Source organism: Callospermophilus lateralis, chromosome 3, assembly GCF_048772815.1.
Source record: "Callospermophilus lateralis isolate mCalLat2 chromosome 3, mCalLat2.hap1, whole genome shotgun sequence".
Taxonomy (NCBI): domain Eukaryota; kingdom Metazoa; phylum Chordata; class Mammalia; order Rodentia; family Sciuridae; genus Callospermophilus; species Callospermophilus lateralis.
The window spans coordinates 192,228,269-192,246,862 of NC_135307.1; the positions used below are offsets into that span (position 1 = coordinate 192,228,269).

Sequence of the window (18,594 nt, forward strand, 5' to 3'; positions counted from 1 at the left end):
CCTCTCTATTGGTGGCCCAGAAGTCTGTGAAGGAACAAAACAACTAAGACAACCTGCTAGGAGCTGCTGAGCTGGCAGACAGGGTCCACAGGCCAAGTAGCAGACTGTGTGATGTCCCTCCCGGGTGGGGAGTCTCTTGCGACTAGCTGATGCTGTCCAGGAGGGCCAGGAGGGGAGGCTTCTGTTTTTAGAACCCCTTGAGAAGCCCAGTACTTCAAAGGCAGAGGACGATGCAACCCCGTGAAGGGGACAGCCCTCCAACCCTCAGTCCCCAGGCCCACAGTGCTGTCGCTGTCACCTACCTCTGACTGCTGCTCAGGCAGCTTCATGTTGTCAAAAATCCGAAACACAATTCTGAACAGGTCCTGCCACCAGTGCTTTTCAAAGGTGTGGCCATAGCTCTTCATGATCTCAAACATGACCGTGAGCCCCCTGGGGAAGCAAGCCAGGCACAGAGGATGGGCAAGAGGAGAGCAGGAGGAAACAGGGTCAGGAGGGTGGGCCAGGAGCACCTCACGCCCACTCTGGGGACCTGCTCACCTTGTCCGCACATCCAACTTGCACCTATTGATGATGCAGGAGAGCTCAAATAAGATGGGGAACCAGCCTCGGACCCAGACTCTGTCACCAGGAGCAACATTCATGTCGTCGCTTGTATATTCTTGTAGCACCTACAGTGACAGTCACATCTTAGATGTGAAGCAAGCAGGAAGAAGGAACGAAAGGGGACTGCACCAAAACTGAGGGTCCACACATTTTCCTCTCCTAGAATTTCCCACTCAGCAGGGTACCATGGGGAATTCCAGAGACAGTGACAGTCACCTGTCTGAAGGAGAAGTTTTCCCAATGAACCTATGGATCTCTGTAAGTTTTAGAACAAGTCAAGGGGGGCAGACCCCAAGACCCCTGGGGACAGAAGGTGTTTCACAGGAAGATCACTAAAGATCAAATAGTATCAGTAAAATATCCAGGATGATGCAATACTGTAGGTCTTCTGCACAGAGTTTTAAAATAATATCAGCAGGGTTGGGCGTACCCCTATAATCCCGGCAGCTTGGGAGGCTAAGACAGGAGGACCATGAGTTCAAAGCCAGCCTCAGCAACTTAGTAAGGCCCTAAGCAACTCAGTGAGACCCTGTCTCTAAATAAAATACAAAAAAAGGACTGGGGATGTGGCTCAGTGGTAAAGTGCCCTTGGGTTCAATCCGTGGTACCGGGAAAAAACAAATAAGTAAATAAAATAATAGCAGCAGTAGCTACTATTTACTAAGTGCTTGTTATGGGCCAGGAACTGCTCAAGGGCTTTTTGTGGATTAACAATTCTCAACAATCCCCAACAGGCAGATAAAAATAATGTCCCCACTTCACAGGTGACTCAACAGGGGTTCCAAAAGCTTAAGTAAGATGCCCAGGATTCTGCCACCAGGGCCTGTAGTCTTTCCACATTCTAGATGCGAATCCCTACCTTTCCCTGTCCCTGGGATTCAATCACTCTGCTCTGTAACAGTTCTTAAAATGGTATTAGAGTTTCTTTCATCCCTCTTCTTTTTCTTTTTTTCCCTCTAGTACTGGGCACTGAATCCAGGGCCTCTCGCATGCTAGGTAAATATGCTCTACCACTGAGCTACAGAACTAATCCTTTTATTTTTTATTTTGAGACAGGGTCTTGCTAATTTGCTGAGGCTGAACTCCTGCCTCAGGCCTCTGGGTTGCTGGGACCACAGGTGTGCACCACCACTGCGGCAGGTGCCACCCTTGGTCTTTAAGACAACATCTTGCTTCTGTTCTCTGGTCCCAATTTAATCACCTGTATAATGGGAACACTGGCAAAGTAATACGTAGAAGAGCATCCAAGTCCCCCAACCCTACTGCTGGGGACTGAACACCGGGATGCTCTACCACTGAGTCACATCCCAGCACTTTTTGAGAAAGGGACTAAATCAATCAACCCACAGGATGCATCCAGAATGGTGCCCGACAGGTACCAAGCACTCACCACTGCCTCTCACTGTAATCACATCTAAGCGGCTATCGGGACTGGACAGGGTGGACAGGGTGTACAGTTCTGTACAGAATTCTTAGGGGAGCTCTGCACAGGCCAGCGGAGTTCAGGTGTGTTTTCCACCCAGTCTCCTTGCTTTAGGCTGTTGCTTAAGCCAAACCATTCAGAAAGCTGAGACAGGACAGAAAAGCCCCAGACATTTTCAGGAGAAAGTGCAAGGTGATTTTTGTTGTTGTCCTCGATGTTGGGAATGGAAACCAGGACCTTGGACATGCTAAGCAGGTGCTCTGCCACTGAACCCCTGCCCCAGCCCTAAAGGCAGGAGGCTTGTTTTCTTTCAAAAGAAAGGTGAGCTTCAAAGCTATTACAAAATATAAAACTCTAAGTATTATTATCTTCTATAACTTGCAATGCTACATAAAACTTTGGTATGAATAAAATACTTTCACATACAAACTATATTGAAAGGCATAACCATGCAATGGCAGCGTTTGAAACAACACCTAGCCTAGGGCTAACACGCCTTCTAAAGCTGTCCAGGAAGCGCTCTGCCAGGAGAATGGGGTTTTCCCCGACCTGCACCCCACCCAGAAGCTAGGAGGGGACGCACTCGCGGCCTCTCAGAGACGTATTTCCCGCAGGAGCGGATGAGCCGGATGGCCTCCATGCTGGTGTCGGGGAAGGCGGCGTTGCAGGCGAACTCCGACAAGCACTTCACGGCGTCCTGGAAGGAGTCGATGGCTGCCGGGAAATGGTGTTGGAAAATGGTTGCTGGGGAGACACAAGGCACAATTGTTTTTTTAAAGAAGCACAAGGTTTAGAAATGGAAATTAAACACACACACACACACACACACACACACACACACACACACACACACAATCAGAGACTCACCTATGTAGAAATCTAAGAAAAGCATGTCAGTAACCTAGAAGACAACTTTTCTTCTTAAATTATTCAAGAATGCAGTGCTGATTCAACTTGGGTTAAACTATGTCCTGAACTGGAGCAGAGATGGAAAGGCCCAAGTAGCCACTCACTCAACACCTACTGAGCACCAACTATGCACAAAGCTGACAACAGGGCTGAATGATTTCCAAGTGAACTTTGGTAACGTGATCAAAGGCAGGCCAGGGCCTCCCGAGCAGTCCACAGTGAGTGACACTGTGACACTGCACTCACCCTCACTCGGGGCTGATTGCTGGGTGGGAGCCCTGGCTCCATCCCTTCCAGATGTGTGACTTGGGCAAGCCAGTTCTGCTTTAGTTTTCTGTGCCCTAGTTTCCTCTTTGGTAAAGTGGGGGAAACACGGTACAATTGGTCCCTGTTAGTCACAGTAGCTGTGTTCTTTACAGCTGTCATGAACACTGAATTAGAAAGTACTAACCTCTGTCCCCAGGAGAAATATGGGTTCCTCCAGGTCTCTGGTTGTATTTTCATCAACCAATCACTATACAGCTTTGTTGCAGGTGTTTCTCTTTAAAGACACCTTGCTGAATAGATGCTATTGATGCAGTAACTAAACTCACAGCCAGTGGCACCGCAGGCCTGAAGGGAGCACATCTAACGCGAGCATTCTCTCCAAGACACTGCAGCCCCTCTGTGCTCAGATCACTAGTTGGCAACCAGCACTGTTCTCAGGGGCCTATGTAAACAGTGAAATCGCCAACAAAAAGCAGGAGAATCTGGGAAACTCGCACTCAACAGACTGCAGAAAGGACCCTGGCTCCTGCGTGACCACTGAAAACAGAAGATCTTGCTCCTCCTCAGTGGGAACACGCACCGCGGGGGCTATGTCCTCTGCTGCTCTGTGTATGAATGCCTTTGGAGACGACCACAAAAGCACCATGAGCACTGGTTTTGGGGTTACTTGTACACTTTGGTGAGGTGGCAGATTCCCAAAGATGGGATCTGCCAGCAACGAGGCCTGAGTTTCCTTGCAGGGCTGCCGTGAAGCACCTAGAACACGGCCCAGCTCCCATACACCACCCAGAGGCAAAGCCGGGAAGCCCCTGCAGGTAGCAGACAGCACACTGTGGGGACCTGCAGTGGGCATCTGAGGAAGAAACAGAAGCACTCACTGACAATGTGACCTGTAGTCTGGAAAGCCAGCTCCACGATGTTCCCGTCGTGGTCGGAGGCTGCCTGGTGGAACACGGCAAAGATGTTCTTCCAACCTGAGCGGATGTTGGCTGCCTGGGAATTCACCATCTGGGCGACACAGCGGATCACCATGTCCCGAATGGTCGGAGACCTGAGGGAGGAACGGGACGGCCATGTCATCTGTGCTAAAGAAGGGGCTGTGGGAAGAGAACTGGGCACAGCTCGTCGCTCACAGGCAGCATGGGTAAAAGCACATCTGGAAGCAGATGGTGATCACACTCATTTAGGCTCTGCCCCTTTCCTCTTGCTCCATCCTGAATCCAGCAAGATGTCAGCACCAGTGCTGCTGTCCTGCCACCAGGACACACTTGATGAAAAGCCGACCCTGTGGATGGCTGAACTAAGCCTGGTTTGCAAAGGCCACCAGGGCTTAGGAACCAGAGCTGGGACTGCCCGCCTGACTTTGTGAGTCAACAGTGTACAGCCTGTGGCTGAAGCCACTATTGGTTGGGTTTTCTGGTTCAAAGCATTAAAGCTAATGTACTTAGAGTTCTGCCACCCAGAAAGAACTGTTACTAAATTCTTGGTCTCTATTCTCTAAGAATTTTTTGGGCAGGGATATCATCAACATATAAACATGGATTGGAGCACACATACATAATTTAAGATGCAATATTTTAAATTATTACCAAACAACACCTGAACATTGAAAAATGGCCCACGTTCTCAAACAGTGGCAAGTTAAACACAGTGTGGCCTGAAGACACGCCGCAGATTGGCATGTACATGTACGTTCGGGGGGGCTCTGCCATCCCACCAACAGCAAGAAGGAGCTCTGCAGAGACCTACTCCTATAGCACCAGCCTGAAAGTTCCTAGGATGGACTGGGCATCGAGTCAACTTTCCAGGAACAGCATTCCTGTCTGTGTGGTGGACCGGGTTAACTCATCACGGGAAAAGCCATTCAGAGAAGGCCCGGATGAAGTCAGAGCAGAGTCAGGAAAGTGCTGAAAGCCCACCAAGCAAACATGTCACCTGCAGATAACAGAGCACTGGCTACCTACCTCGGGAACTGCAATACGTAAATAAAACTGAATTTGTGGTTATCAAAATTGTGGAGTGATGCAACTTTTTGGCAAGAGCTCAATATATTTATTCTATTTTATTTTTGTGTGGTGCTGGAACTGAACCCAGGACTTTGCATAAGCTATGTCCCCAGCCCTTAAACTACATATGTTATACCAGATTTTGCCCACTTGTTAAAAGTGATATATGACAACAATAAGTTTTTAAATATTTATTTTTTTAGTTGTAGTTGGACATAATACCTTTATTTTATTTATTTATTTTTATGTGGTGTTAAGGATCGAGCCCAGGGCCCTGCATGTGCGAGGTGAGCGCTCTACCACTGAGCCACAACCCCAGCCTCGATAATAAGTTTTTTAAAATGCAGATAAAGTACAATAAGAATTTCCCCAACATTTTTCACAGTCAAGCAATATACCTGGCTGTGGCTTTAATACTTGAACAGTTAGGTGTTTTGTTCTTTAAAGAACTATTCTGTGTGATTCACAGTGTTTTACTGTATCTCCAACTAAGTCCTCGAGAGAGCTATGGAGGTGTGGGACTGCTGTGTCAAATGGCAAAAGATGCTAAGGTTTCTGATGCACTTTATCAAAGTGCTTTTGCAAATGCTTTAGCAAGATGCAGTCTGAGTGACAGTAGCTGGCTGCAACGTGAGATTCTAGCTCATTCTGTCCCTCTGAAAATGCTGGGTGGGCAGGAAAAGGACAAGGAAGGACGTCAGGGCACAGGGGTTCTGGAGCCAGTAGGCTAGAGCACACTGCTTAGCCATGGAGGTCTCCAGTCTCCCCAGAACTGTCTGTGTTTCCATGCAGAGAAGCATATTATTTTGTACACTTGGCCCAAACCAGGGGTGACATCAGATTCTGGAATGGGCTTGACTTGGAGTCTCTTAAAACGAGAAATAAGACAAGAACACAGACCCCATGAGAGGGACACGCCAAGGAGACTTCTGCTGTCTGAGTCACGACCCCACAGTCCCATCTGGCCTCAAACCTCCCAGCTTGTCAGCTTCCTTGTCTTTGCAGACATGCAGCATGATTTTGGGAGGAGGACAACTCAAAGGGTCATGCCCCGAGTCACCCTTGATGACTTTTCCTCCCATACTGTGCAGCCAACCCATCAGCCCGTGCTGGCGGTTCCCCTTCAAAATGCTCAGAGTCCAGTCCAAAACCACCACTGCCCTGTGCAAACCTAGAAGTCTGCGGTGGCCTCCTAATTCCCTCTGTTGCTTCTCATCTTCATGGATAAACACAGGGGGGCTTTTAAAACGTGTCACACCACTTTATATTGCTCCTTAGAATCCTCCCTCAGCTTCCGCCTCTCACCCAGAGCAAGCCAAAGTGCTTGCAAAGGTGGTCAGTTGTTACATGATGCAGGCACCCTGCTGCCCTGGGAGGGACTTCATCTTCTATGACTTCTTGCCGTGTTCACCAAGCCCTGGGTGCGCTGGCCTGCCATGGGGCGACAGCCCTAGCTCAGCACCCTGACCCCACCCTCTTGCCAAGACGGCACAGAGCCGCTCTGGGCTCGCTCCTCTCTTCCCATAGGTCCTGCCTAAGGGCCACCTTGCCAAACAGAGCAGAGCTGACTGCCCCGCAAGGAGGGCTGCACCCCGATTTCCTTGCCACCATCTAACGTTGGTCACAGCACCCGTCTCCACTGGTTTGCTAATTCCCCTGGGATGTAAACAGAAATTTGGTTTTTGATTTTATTATGGAAAATTTTAAACATGTAGGAAAATGGACAGGATAGCACATGGAACTCCTGTGTACTCACTGCGTAGCTGCAACTTTCATCAATTCAAAGCCCCCCAAACTGAGAGTTTTCACTGTTGTGTTCTCTGCACTTAATGGTACCCAGCAGAGGGCAGGCCAAGAGCATATGTAAATGACTGCTTCACAGGAACGGGGGACCTGCCCTCTCTTATCGTCTCCCTGGGGCAAAAACACCAGGTCACCTAATTCCTGAACTGCTTCCACAGTGGCTTTCTCTAAATTCTCTCAGCATTGGCCCCATAAGAGCATGTGACATATTTCTACCAGTTGTATAAGTGTCACCTATCTTTCTGGGAGGGGATACTCATAGACCTTGGTGACAAGTGGTATGAACCACAATCTGTTCAGTCAACAAGGGAGGGATTTTTGGACCCCAATGGGGAATGTAACAAAGGGTTTTCCTTAGCAATAAACATTACCTGTTCTTCTTCATAATATGCTCAAAGGGCCTCAGAAAATCTTTCTGGAAACGGAAGTTGGCTAATTCACCCTTCTCCAGAAACTTCATGGAGAGTTGCCGTAGCGAATCAACAGCAAAGATGGCCACGTCTTCATTAGGGTTGCAGCCAACCTGAGCAAGAACAGGAAGTGCAGTGAAAGAGGGACAGTGTCACAGTGGCTGTGGCTCCAAATGTCAAAGATGGATACCCTACCTGCAAAACAAGCACTCTGGGAAAAGATACCCACGGAGAAAGAAAATGCAATTTCTTGGCCACAATCTATCCTATTTTATCTAAGTACAATGATGAAAAGAAAGGCCAGCATCACACTTTCTTTTAAATAAAACTTTTTTTTTTTTTTTTTAGTTGTAGATAGCCACAATACCTTTATTTTATCTATTTATCTGTCTATGGTGCTGAGAATCAAACCCAGGGCCTCACACACGCTAGGTGAGTGCTCTTCCACTGAGCCACAGCCCCAGACCCAGAATTACACTTTGAATTAAAGTGTAATTTAATTACCGTGGTGGGCATGGTAGCTTATGCCTATAATCCCAGTGACTTGGGAGACTGAGGCAGGAGGATCCCAAGTTCAAAGCTAGCCTCAGCAAAAAGTAAGGCGCTAAACAACTCAGTGAGACCCTGTCTCTCTAAAAAAAATACAAACCCCCTGCTAGAGACTGAACCTTGATAAGCCACACCCCGCCAGGCCTTTACCTTAACCATTTCTAAAGGTCTAGTTCAGGTCTATACACATTCGGTATAAAAAATCTCTAGATTTCATCTTGCAAAATGAAATTCTGTATCTAGTTTACAACTCTCTAGGTACTATTTAATTTTACCCAAAAATATATGAGGGGGTCAAAAGACTTTACAGTGTATAGAAAGCTCCCTGTCCCATACTCCAGTACTTGGGATTGAACCAGGGATGCTCTGCCTGGGCTACATCTCTATTCCTTTTTATTTGTAGATGGTCTCACTAAGTTGCTGAGGCTGGCCTTGAACTTATGATCCTCCTGCTTCAGCCTCCCAAGTGGCTGGGATTACAGGTGTGCACCACATACCAGGCTTAGAAAGACTTGTAATACTTTCCCAGTATCTGCCACTAAAGCAAAAGACAACAAGTGAATACACCATCAGCCCTGGAAAATCCTACAGAAACACTAAGCTTTTCAATTTCCTAAGAATTATACTTATTTATGATTCACCTCCCTTTAGGGACTAGAGTTATGGGCATATAGTCAGTTGGGGTATTTCAGACTTTCCCCTTAAGAAAAATCCCTAAAAGCAGAGCAGGGCAGTGTTTCCCATCAGTTCCATGTCAAGGGATCTGGGGGCATCCTGCAGACCTGCGTGAGAAATTTTGCTAATATGTGGTCTGATCTGAACAAGGCTGTTTTTGTTTTGTGGTGCCTGATAAAATCCAGGGCCTCATGCATGCTAGGCAACTGCTGAACGACATTCCAAGCCCCTGAAAATGTTTTATTTTTTAACCAAAGTAATACAGCAACATCGTTGTTTTCCCCCGTGCTGGTAATAGAACTCAGGGGCACTCTACCACTGAGCTAAATCCCCAGCCCTTTTTATTTTTTTATTTTGAGACAGGGTCTCACAAGGTTGCCTAGGCTTGTCTTGAACTTGAGATCTTCTTTCAGCCTCTGGAGTGGCTGAGATTATAGGCCTGTGCCACCAGGCCCAGTGCAGCATATCATTTATACTCAGAAAAACTGGAAACAACAATATGAAAACCGCTACTTAATGGTATGTGCATATATGCAGACTATGTCTGGTGGTTAAGACAGTAAACTCAGCCTTAAAAAGGAAGGAAATTCTTTGCAGTCCTAGGGATCAAACCCAGGGTCTTGAACATGCTAGCCAAGCACTCTGCCACTGAGCTACATCCCCAGCCCCAAAAGGAAGAAAATTACGACATCATAATGTAGATGAAACTGAAGGACGTTATGCAGAGGGAAATAAGCCAGTTATAAAAGACAAATGTTGTCTGATTTCACTTAAGACGAGACACCTGGAATCCTGAGGACAGCCTGGTGGCCACCAGGGGGTAAGGGGAGGGGAGAATGGGGAGTTTGTGTGTAATGGGGACAGTTTCAGTCTCACAAGATGTGGAGTCCTGGAGACCTGCTGCACAACGTGAACCTCCTGAACACTACCGAACTGTGCATTTAGAGTAAAGAAACCAAGACAATGCTCTCTATGCTCCCATTAGCACACAGACATGTATGTGCATAACAATGTCTGTCTGGGGAAAGATATTTCCTGACTTGATGAGAATAATCCGCTTCAGGAAGGGCCTGCTGTGTGTGCGGGTGGTCAAAAGTATTTTCAGTTGTAACTTCTTTTAAAGGGACCACATTTTTACAATGTTCATGTAATTAGAGACTATATATAAGAATATTCTCCTCCTAAAAATTTATGTAAAACAGATGCCTTGGCACAGGCCACGCTTACTTTGCAGCTTCGCTTGGCCCAGGCTGCAGCACCTGCTGCTGTCTACTTCTGACGAAGAGCTTCACCTTGCTAAGTTACAGCTGTACTGAGAGTTAGGTTAGAGCTGTGTTCCACCACCCACATTTCTTCAGACCCATGAGAATGTTATGTGGCCTAGTTCATAGCAGGAAGCAGAACATCTTTCCAAAAAGTAGAAAAACTGAGAGTCTCTCAGTGAGGGACTGAATTTTCCATGACTTGTTTATCAGCACTGATTAGATGGAACAGACATTTATAATGAAGCTGACGACCATGAAATATCTAATTACTACCTACCAGCCTAAGTCTCAAGTTTGCCTGTAAATGGCCCTCGGGTAACCGAGAACTGCACACATGAGTCCTGACAGGTGGGAAGAGTAACTTGCTCAAAATGATGTTCTTTCCCAACAGAGTCCCAATGAAAACGATATCTAGACTTGGAGGAGTTGGGAGCATGTTCATCAACGATCTTCTGGACAGTCGTTCCTGAGAGGACAGCTGTCAGCCAAAACATCTTGTGGAATGAACGAGCAGTGTTTGTTCTGCTCAGCTGCCACCGGCCTGGACGAGGCACAGCAATGGTAATGATTCCCACTGTCTTCCTCAAGCAAGCTCACAGCTCCTCCATGGTCCAGCAGGAGCCTGTGCACCCTCAGTGAGAAAGCTGGTGCTGAGGGGCTACTACCTTAGATGCACATATTCCCTTTGACTGAAGCCATTGCTCAGGGCCACCTCCAGAGAGTGACCCAAGAACCTGACCCACTGCATGACCTGACCCTTTCCTCAGCTACTGTATCATAAAATGTGGGCCAACCCACATAGATAGAGTCCACTGCCCCAGGAGATGAGTTCTGTTACACAGAGGGGTCCTGATGTGAGCCAATAAGGAAACACAGACTGCCAAGAGTTGCTATAAAGATAAAATGGCCATAATGGACACTGGAGCAGGTGAGCAACCACCTGAGAGCGAATGGTGCCCCACTCTTCCCTATTCCGTGTAAACTGGCATTACGCTGCCAGCTTCAAATGGGCCACAGGGAGACCTTCACACCATGAAAATTGGCAGATGCTACAAATCATTTACCAGTACCCAGTGATTGTTTTAGCTATACCCCAGTGGCAGCCTACTTTGACATCCTGTCTTGAATTGCTTTTTTAAAATTTTTTTGTAGTTGTAGATGGACAGCATGCCTTTATTTTATTGGCTTATTTTTATATACGGTGCTAAGGATGGAACCCAGTGCCTCACCCATGCTAGGCAACCACTCTGCCACTGGGCTCCAGCACCAGCCCTTGAATGTTTTTTATTAAAACTATTTCCAAGCATCTGTTATAACTCTGTATTTCTAGGCCAGAAAAAATTTCAAGATCATGAAATGTGTTTTGGTAGGAAAACAGTATTATTAAGCAATTATATCTCCATTAGGAAGCAAATGACATCAAGCACACCAACACACTTAGATCCTTTTGACTGTTCCCCCTCTTAATTTTTTTATTTTGGAAAAGTATATATTTGAATTTTAAATTTCTGTATGTGCATAATGAAACCTGTAGTGGACAGAGAGTTCATTCTGGCTTACTCCCAGCAACTGTGAGTTTCAGAAGAGTTATCAATTGGTCTTTTGTGTGTTTCTGATTTAAAAACCAATGTTTGGGCTGGGGATGTGGCTCAAGCGGTAGTGCGCTTGCCTGGCATGCATGCGGCCCGGGTTCGATCCTCAGCACTACATACAAACTAAGATGTTGTGTCCGCCGAAAACTAAAAAAAAAATTAATAAATATAAAAGAAAAAAACTTAAAAAAAAAAAAAACAAACCCAATGTTAATTTTTTCCAACAAAAGTTTCAAAAGAGTAGTGGTGACAGGAGTCAGAATACAAGAAGTTGTGACATTTGAAGGTGAAACTATATGGAATATAACTCTCACATCACTAAAGAGGGATTCCAGGATTTCACAAAGCTTTCGAGTACCAAGATATTTGTCTAGCAACTTAATGCTGCCTGCCTCCATCCCAGATGTGGGATGAAAGTTACCTTATTGAAGTGATCTCCAATCACATGCCATATCCGGGACCACTGCAGTCGGATCCGATTCATGTTGTAGTAGGATATCTCCACGATCTTCTGCAGGCTGAACATGCGAGGATGGTGGGGGGAAGCCAGTTCATCCATGGACACAGCACACAGCCAGCGGACAAAGTCAACTACAGGCCAGAGCCAACAACACACGCAAAGCCTCATTAGTAACAGTGGGATGGTCACACACGAGGCTTCTGCAGTGTCACAGGCGAGTCACGTACATACCTATTGCATTTCCATCCAGTCTGGTAGAGCCAGTAAAAATTCTAGGGAGATTAAAAAAATAAATATTAGACCTGGAAGTTTCTCAAATACTTAGAGCAGGCAGAGAGAAAAGGCTTCAAATCTGGCCCTTCACCAAAAATCAGTGATGAGGAATCAAAAAGAACTGGTCAGTGAGAGAGCAGAAAAGTCTACCCCGAGTACAAGAGGAAGGGACACCTCCATAGGGCAGGGAGGTGACCTGATGGCAGTGGGGACTAGTGGAGTGAGAACCTCCCCAAAGCTGCTCTTCAGTAAGAGCAATAAGAATGCTGGCCAAAATTATCAAAATTAACTTTTCCACAGTGAAACTTTTAAAATTAACTGCAAGCTAACAAAAATCTGCGGGGTGTTTTTATTTTTGTTTTTTAAGAAAATGGTTGAATCTTGATCTGAATGGTGAGTGCTGTGGTGGCTCAGCCCCCTCCATTCCTACCCTCACCTCCCCAGCTCAACTGGAAGCCTACAACCAAAGCATCCTGCACAGCCACTGGAAGGAGCAGAACACGGTTCTCAAAAAGCTCCCATCACCTGACCCGACCTGGTCCTCACTCAGGGCAGCCAGCTCTCCCCCAGGAGGCAGCAGAACAGTCGGGACAACAAGCCCCTGGCCAAAGACTTGCAAGGCAAAGCAGGGGTGGGACGGCCACAGGAGGCTGGGAAAAGCTCCCACGGGCTGCTGGGAATGCAGACTGCCAGCATGGGTGCAGGGCTTGGCACACCCAGGAGACTATGATAAGAAGGGGCTCTCATCTGCAGGTGGCCTTGAGTCCTGCGTGAACCAGAGGCAAAAGCAAAGGCAGAGCATTTGAGGAGCGCCCCCAACATGTCCAGAGTCCTCAGCACGCAAAGGCTGGGAGACGTAACCAAGGCCCAAGGCAGCGAAGGAAATCTGAGCATTAAAGCCAACCCAGTAGAGACTTCGGAGGCCACATGTGGAAAAGAACACAGACGTTACACAGTTCAGGAAAGTCACTAAACAAATTGCACTGATGACAACAAAGCCCCTGGGCTGGGAGCTGAGCCCCAAAGTCGCCATCATGTTACTATAAATGTCCAATTTTCAACAACAAAAAAATAGGACATGCAAAGAAGCAAGAAAGGATGCTGCTCATAGGGAGAGGATCAGCTCTCAGAAAGTGCCCCTGAGGAAGCCCAGACGTAAGATTTTCTAGACAAAGTGCTTTTATTTTTGGTACCAGGAACTGAACCCAGGGTTGCTCTACCACTGAGCCACCCAGCCCTTTTTAAATTTTTGAGACAGTTGATGAGGCTGGCTTTGAACTTGTGATTCTCCTGCCTCAGCCTCCCAAGCCACTGGGATTAAAGGCATGCACCACTGTGCCAGGCCTAGAAAGATTTTTTAGGTTAGTTATTTTGACTATGTCTAAAGAGTAAGGATATTATGTCCAATTAAAGAAAGACGTAAGGACAATCTCTCACCAAATAGAGAATAGTAACAAAGACACAGGAAAAATGTTAATTAAACATTCTGGAGTTGAAAATAATAAAGCTATAATGAAAAATTCACTACAGAGGCTAAACAACAGTTTTCAGCTGGAAGAAGAAAAAAAATTAGTAAACTGGAGGACGAGTCAAATGAGACCATCTGATGTCACGAGCAGAAATAAAGAATTTAAAAACCAAACAGCTTCAGAGTCCTATAGGCCACCATCAGGCGTACCAACATGCACATAATGGAAGTTCCAGAAGAGAGGAACTAAAAGAACATGTGAAGAAATAATGGCTGAAAACTTCCCACATTTGATGAAAAATAACAATCTATACCTCTCAGAAACTAAACAAATTTCAATGAGGATAAGCCCAAAGAAAGTCACACCCAGAAATATCATAATCAAACCTCTGAGAGCCAGAGTCGGCAAGAGAATCGTGAAAGCAGCAGGGCCGCAGATCATCGCAGACAAGGCTCCCTCGAGAAGATGAACAGCTCATTTCTACAGGAGACCACAGAGGCCAAAAAGCATGGGATGTAATGGTTCAAGGGCTGAAAGAGAGATCATCAACCAAGAATCCTATATCCAGCAAGACTACCCTTCAAAAATGAAGAAGGAAGACATTCCGAGGTGGGGGGGCCTCAAAAAACACTGTGACAATTCCTCACCAGCAGACTTCCCCTGTGAGAAACACTCAAGGAAGTCCTTCACGTGGAAAGGAAACTAGAGAACAACTTAAGACCGTACGAAGAAATGAATGAAGAAAACAAAAGAAGGAGTTAAAGAGAAAACAGACAATTCAAATATTTAGAACAGGAAAATCTATATAAAATAGAGCAGTGGCCAGAGGCATGAGAAGATGAGGAGGGGGAACAGGAAGTGGGGAGCAAACGTGAATAAGCATGAGGCTTGTCTGTGGGGTGGGGTGGTAACTGGTAGGGAACTAGACAGGGGTAATGGCCGCACGACTCTGAGCACACTACAACACTCTCTAACCTGTACATTTTAAAACAACCATATCCAATGGCATGGGAGCTATGGATCAAAAAAAAAAAAAAAAAAAAGGTACAGCAGAAAAAGGTACTGAGCAAGATCTCTACTGTCAACTGTCTGGCTAAGGCAGAGAAACAGGAAAACAAATAAAGATAATGGGAAAACCCAATCTTCATCAGGTGCAGGGACATGAGCCTGTAGTCCAGCTACTTAGAGGCTGAGGGAGGAGGCTGACTGAGCCCAGGACCAGCCTGGGCAACGCAGTGAGACCCTGACTCATAAAAATTAATTTTTTTATTTTTGTTGTTGTTGTTCTGTAAGTCTAAATTGAAATAGGATTGGGGGAAAACTGTCAAAATTATGCCACAGACAATATCTTTGTTGAAAAAAAAAAAGCAAAGAAGCAACTGAAACAAGGTGATTAAAATAAGCAGGGGGCTGGGGATGTGGCTCAAGCGGTAGCGCGCTCTCCTGGCATGCGTGCGGCCTGGGTTCGATCTTCAGCACCACATACAAACAAAGATGTTGTATCCGCCGATAACTAAAAAATAAATATTAAAATTCTCTCTCTCTCTCTCTTCCCTCTCTCACTCTCTCTTTAAAAAAAAAATAAAATAAAATAAAATAAGCAGACAAAAGTTTATAGCAGAAAAAGATTATTCCAAGAATAATCCAAATTATTTAGAAAATCTGTACTGCTAACACCCCAGAACTAACTATATTTAATGTCCTGGAAGAGATCATTAAACAGGATAAGCAGTGGTTCCTTTGATATTCATTCAATGTAATTTTTAGGAGTTTGTTGATTTTAAGGAAATCCCTATTTTATTAAGCACTTGAACATCACAAGTATCTTCAAATAAGAATACCTATACCTCTCCTGGATTGTTAGGCCAAGTTTCAAGTAAACAAATAGTGAAAAGGCTTTGAGGAAGAATTCATGGAAACTCAAACTTGGGCCAATTTTCACTCATGAGTATGCTTTCAATCCCAAACTCTTCTGAGATTTTTCAAAAGTAACTTCCACTAAGAAAACATGGTAATTTAAACATCGGTATGAGCAAAAGCTCATTTATGATGTTACAATGTTAAAATTATAATTTTTTAAAAAGGCACAATGCAATTCAAGGTCAAAATTTGAAGAAAGGTGACAGTTACTGATAGTTGGGTCAAGTGCACTATCTTTTTTAAAAATATTTTTGTAGGTGTAGGGTGGACACAATATCTTTGTTTATTTTTATGTGGTTCCTGGGATGGAACCCAGTGCCTCACACATGTCAGGCAAGTGCTATACCTCTGAGCTACAACCCCAGCCCCGCCATCTTTTGTCTTTCTAGAGCCAAGAGCATAGCCAACAAATTAGGAGTCATCCTGCCCAGTCACCACACAGATGACCCCATTCAAATCACGGGGTAGTCCAGCCTTACTAAGAAGAGAATCATTACCTGTCCACGGCGACAACCACACTCTGTGAGCTGGTCTCACCCACAGACTCCTGGAAGCTGGCCATCTGTCTCTTATCCACGCCACCACTCACCAAATTGCCTGGAACACGATGCACAAAATTAGCAAACTTCAAAGAGGCACGGATTTACAACAAAGTATCCTTTGCATCAACATGCAGAGACAAGGGGCAGAAATGAAAAGGTTCCACAGGCAAAAACAAAAACCCACTGAAGACAGAATACAATCACACATGTTTTGGTATTTAAAACACGCCCTTATTACAAGCTCTCTTGTTTGGTACCAGCCACCTCCCAATCTCTACAGTATTTTACCTTTTTATAGTATTGAAGGCCCATGTTTAAGAAAACCAAATAGATTCAACGGACACTCACGCAGAGCTCCGGAACCCGCAATGGCTCCCATCTGCTGGATGCCTGCCGTGCTCTAGTGTCAGCGCAGCTACCCTCACAAGCACCCTGAGAGGTAGGTCTGTCACACCCTTGCTTCCCAAGAGCCCAGGCTTTTATCTGCTGACTTGTGCTGCTCCAACCCCTGTGCTCTGGAGCCCCAGGCAGGAGGATTGCAAGTTCAAGGCCAGCCGAAGCAGTTTAGCAAGACCCTGTCTCAAAATAAGTGGAGAGGGGCTGGGGGTGCGCTCACCTAGCATGTGTGGGTTGTTCAATCCCCAGGACTGGGAGAGGGTGAAGGTACAGTGAAGACAAATTACTCTCATCTTCTTATCAACCACACACACACAGGCTCTAGCAGCCTCTTCCCTGCATTGGGATGGCGAGGCTTGAACCCTGCCTCTGCTACTTCCTTGCCGTGTGACCTTGCTCAAGTCACTCACCCTGGGCTTCAGTTTTCTCAATCACAAAACAGGGAGGATAAGACTTCCAATGCCACTGGGTTGTTAAGAGGATTAACTGAGTTAAAATATAAACAGAGGGGCAGGGGATATAGCTCAGTTGATAGAGTGCTTGCCTCGCATGCACAAGGCCCTGAGTTCAAATCCCACCACCAAAAAAAAAAAAGAAGAAGAAGAAGTTATACACATACACACACATATATACATAGAAGCTGAGTGCTCAGAACTTGACCATCTGTTATTCTGTACATCACTGACAGAAGAATCTCTCAACCTACTGTGGAGCCAGAAATAACTCCACTTGAGCTAGCATGCTGTTTAACAAAGCCCCCAGGAACATGATGAGATGCGGGATCTACTCTCCAAGTTCTAGAGACCCACAGGTGTGGCCTCTCACACCAGAAACTGGCGTGGGCTTCAGAAAGCACGAAGGCTTCTTCCAGGGATGTCACAGGAACAAAAAGAACAGTAATGCACCCTGCAGATTTTGGTAAAATAGACACTTTACTCAACATTCAAGCACAATCAGGAGCTGAGGCAGCACGTCCACCTGCATTCACAGACGTGCTGTCAGCGGGCGCGTAAGGAAGAGACGGTTTATGGGACAGTCCTGACGAGACAAGAAGGGCTTCATGCTGGTTAGCTTGCCAGTCTGTGGCGGTCAGCCGTGGGGCTTGCTGTCTTACCGAGGCCGAGGCCCATGAACTCTTCTCCTGCCAACACGTGGCCTTTCAGGCTCCCTTCTCTTTCGCGCCCAGTCCCAGACAGGTAGCGGGTCTTCACCCCGGTTCCTATCAGCTGAGCGAGCTCCAGCTGGCTGATGCACTTCAAGATCTGAGGAAAGGGCAGTGAAGACAAGAGCTCCCACCACGCAGGGCGCAGGCTGGAAGGGCGCTGCTACCTACGCCAGCCATCCAGGCATTCTCTGAACCCAGTGCCTTCCATGTGAGAGCAAAATGAGGGCTAAGGGTGTTTCCCCTAGAGGGCAAAAGGACTGGCCAAGCAGCGGCAAGTGTCCTGAGAAGACAGACCACCAGTGTGCTACCTCTTTCTAATTATTAAAAACAAGAGACTGATGCACCAAAGTTGGTATGCTGGGATTCCACCATACTGAAGTTTATATAACTTGGCACGGATTCAACAGAGGAAACAATTTGAGTGGAGCAGAGGATTCCACCCCGTCCAGGTAGTCTGCCCCACCCCCACCCCATCCGCTGCCCTGCCATCCACAACACACCAGCCTCCCTGGCCTGCACAGGACTCTTTACCTTGCCACCGCTGGTCCCACCCAGGGCCTTTGCTCCTGCCATTCCTTACATGGAGTACCTACCCCGTGGATTCCCAGATCAGCCCCAGAGAAAGCTTCCAGCTCTCCTGACCCTGCTCCCATCACCACCCCCTGGTCCTATGTAAAGGTCTCCTGAGCACTCACCACTTCTTGGCATTGCACCCTAGTTGTTCATTCTTCCCTGTGTTAAGTGTAAGAGGGCATTATCAACCGTCTTCCTGGCTATCTTTCAGATTCATGAGGAAGTTAGGCTTGGTCTCAGGAAAAATGGAACAGACCCGGAGGAAGCAACCCTGGAAAGGCAAAAGACCCA

At 46.4% G+C, this 18,594-nt stretch overlaps 1 protein-coding gene across 2 annotated transcripts in view; it reads right to left on the minus strand.

The window, feature by feature from the left end:
* Arfgef2 (ARF guanine nucleotide exchange factor 2) overlaps window positions 1-18,594 on the minus strand; it is a 90,057-nt gene that overhangs the window by 20,979 nt on the left and 50,484 nt on the right. For both annotated transcript variants that reach the window (XM_076851981.1, XM_076851980.1), the window contains exons 22-30: window positions 17,680-17,827; window positions 16,125-16,224; window positions 12,197-12,237; window positions 11,927-12,096; window positions 7,386-7,537; window positions 4,084-4,256; window positions 2,613-2,773; window positions 541-671; window positions 303-432 (exon numbers count right to left, since the gene is read on the minus strand). In XM_076851981.1, coding sequence (XP_076708096.1) covers window positions 303-432; window positions 541-671; window positions 2,613-2,773; window positions 4,084-4,256; window positions 7,386-7,537; window positions 11,927-12,096; window positions 12,197-12,237; window positions 16,125-16,224; window positions 17,680-17,827 — 1,206 coding nt within the window. The remainder of the gene's footprint in view (window positions 1-302; window positions 433-540; window positions 672-2,612; window positions 2,774-4,083; window positions 4,257-7,385; window positions 7,538-11,926; window positions 12,097-12,196; window positions 12,238-16,124; window positions 16,225-17,679; window positions 17,828-18,594) is intronic.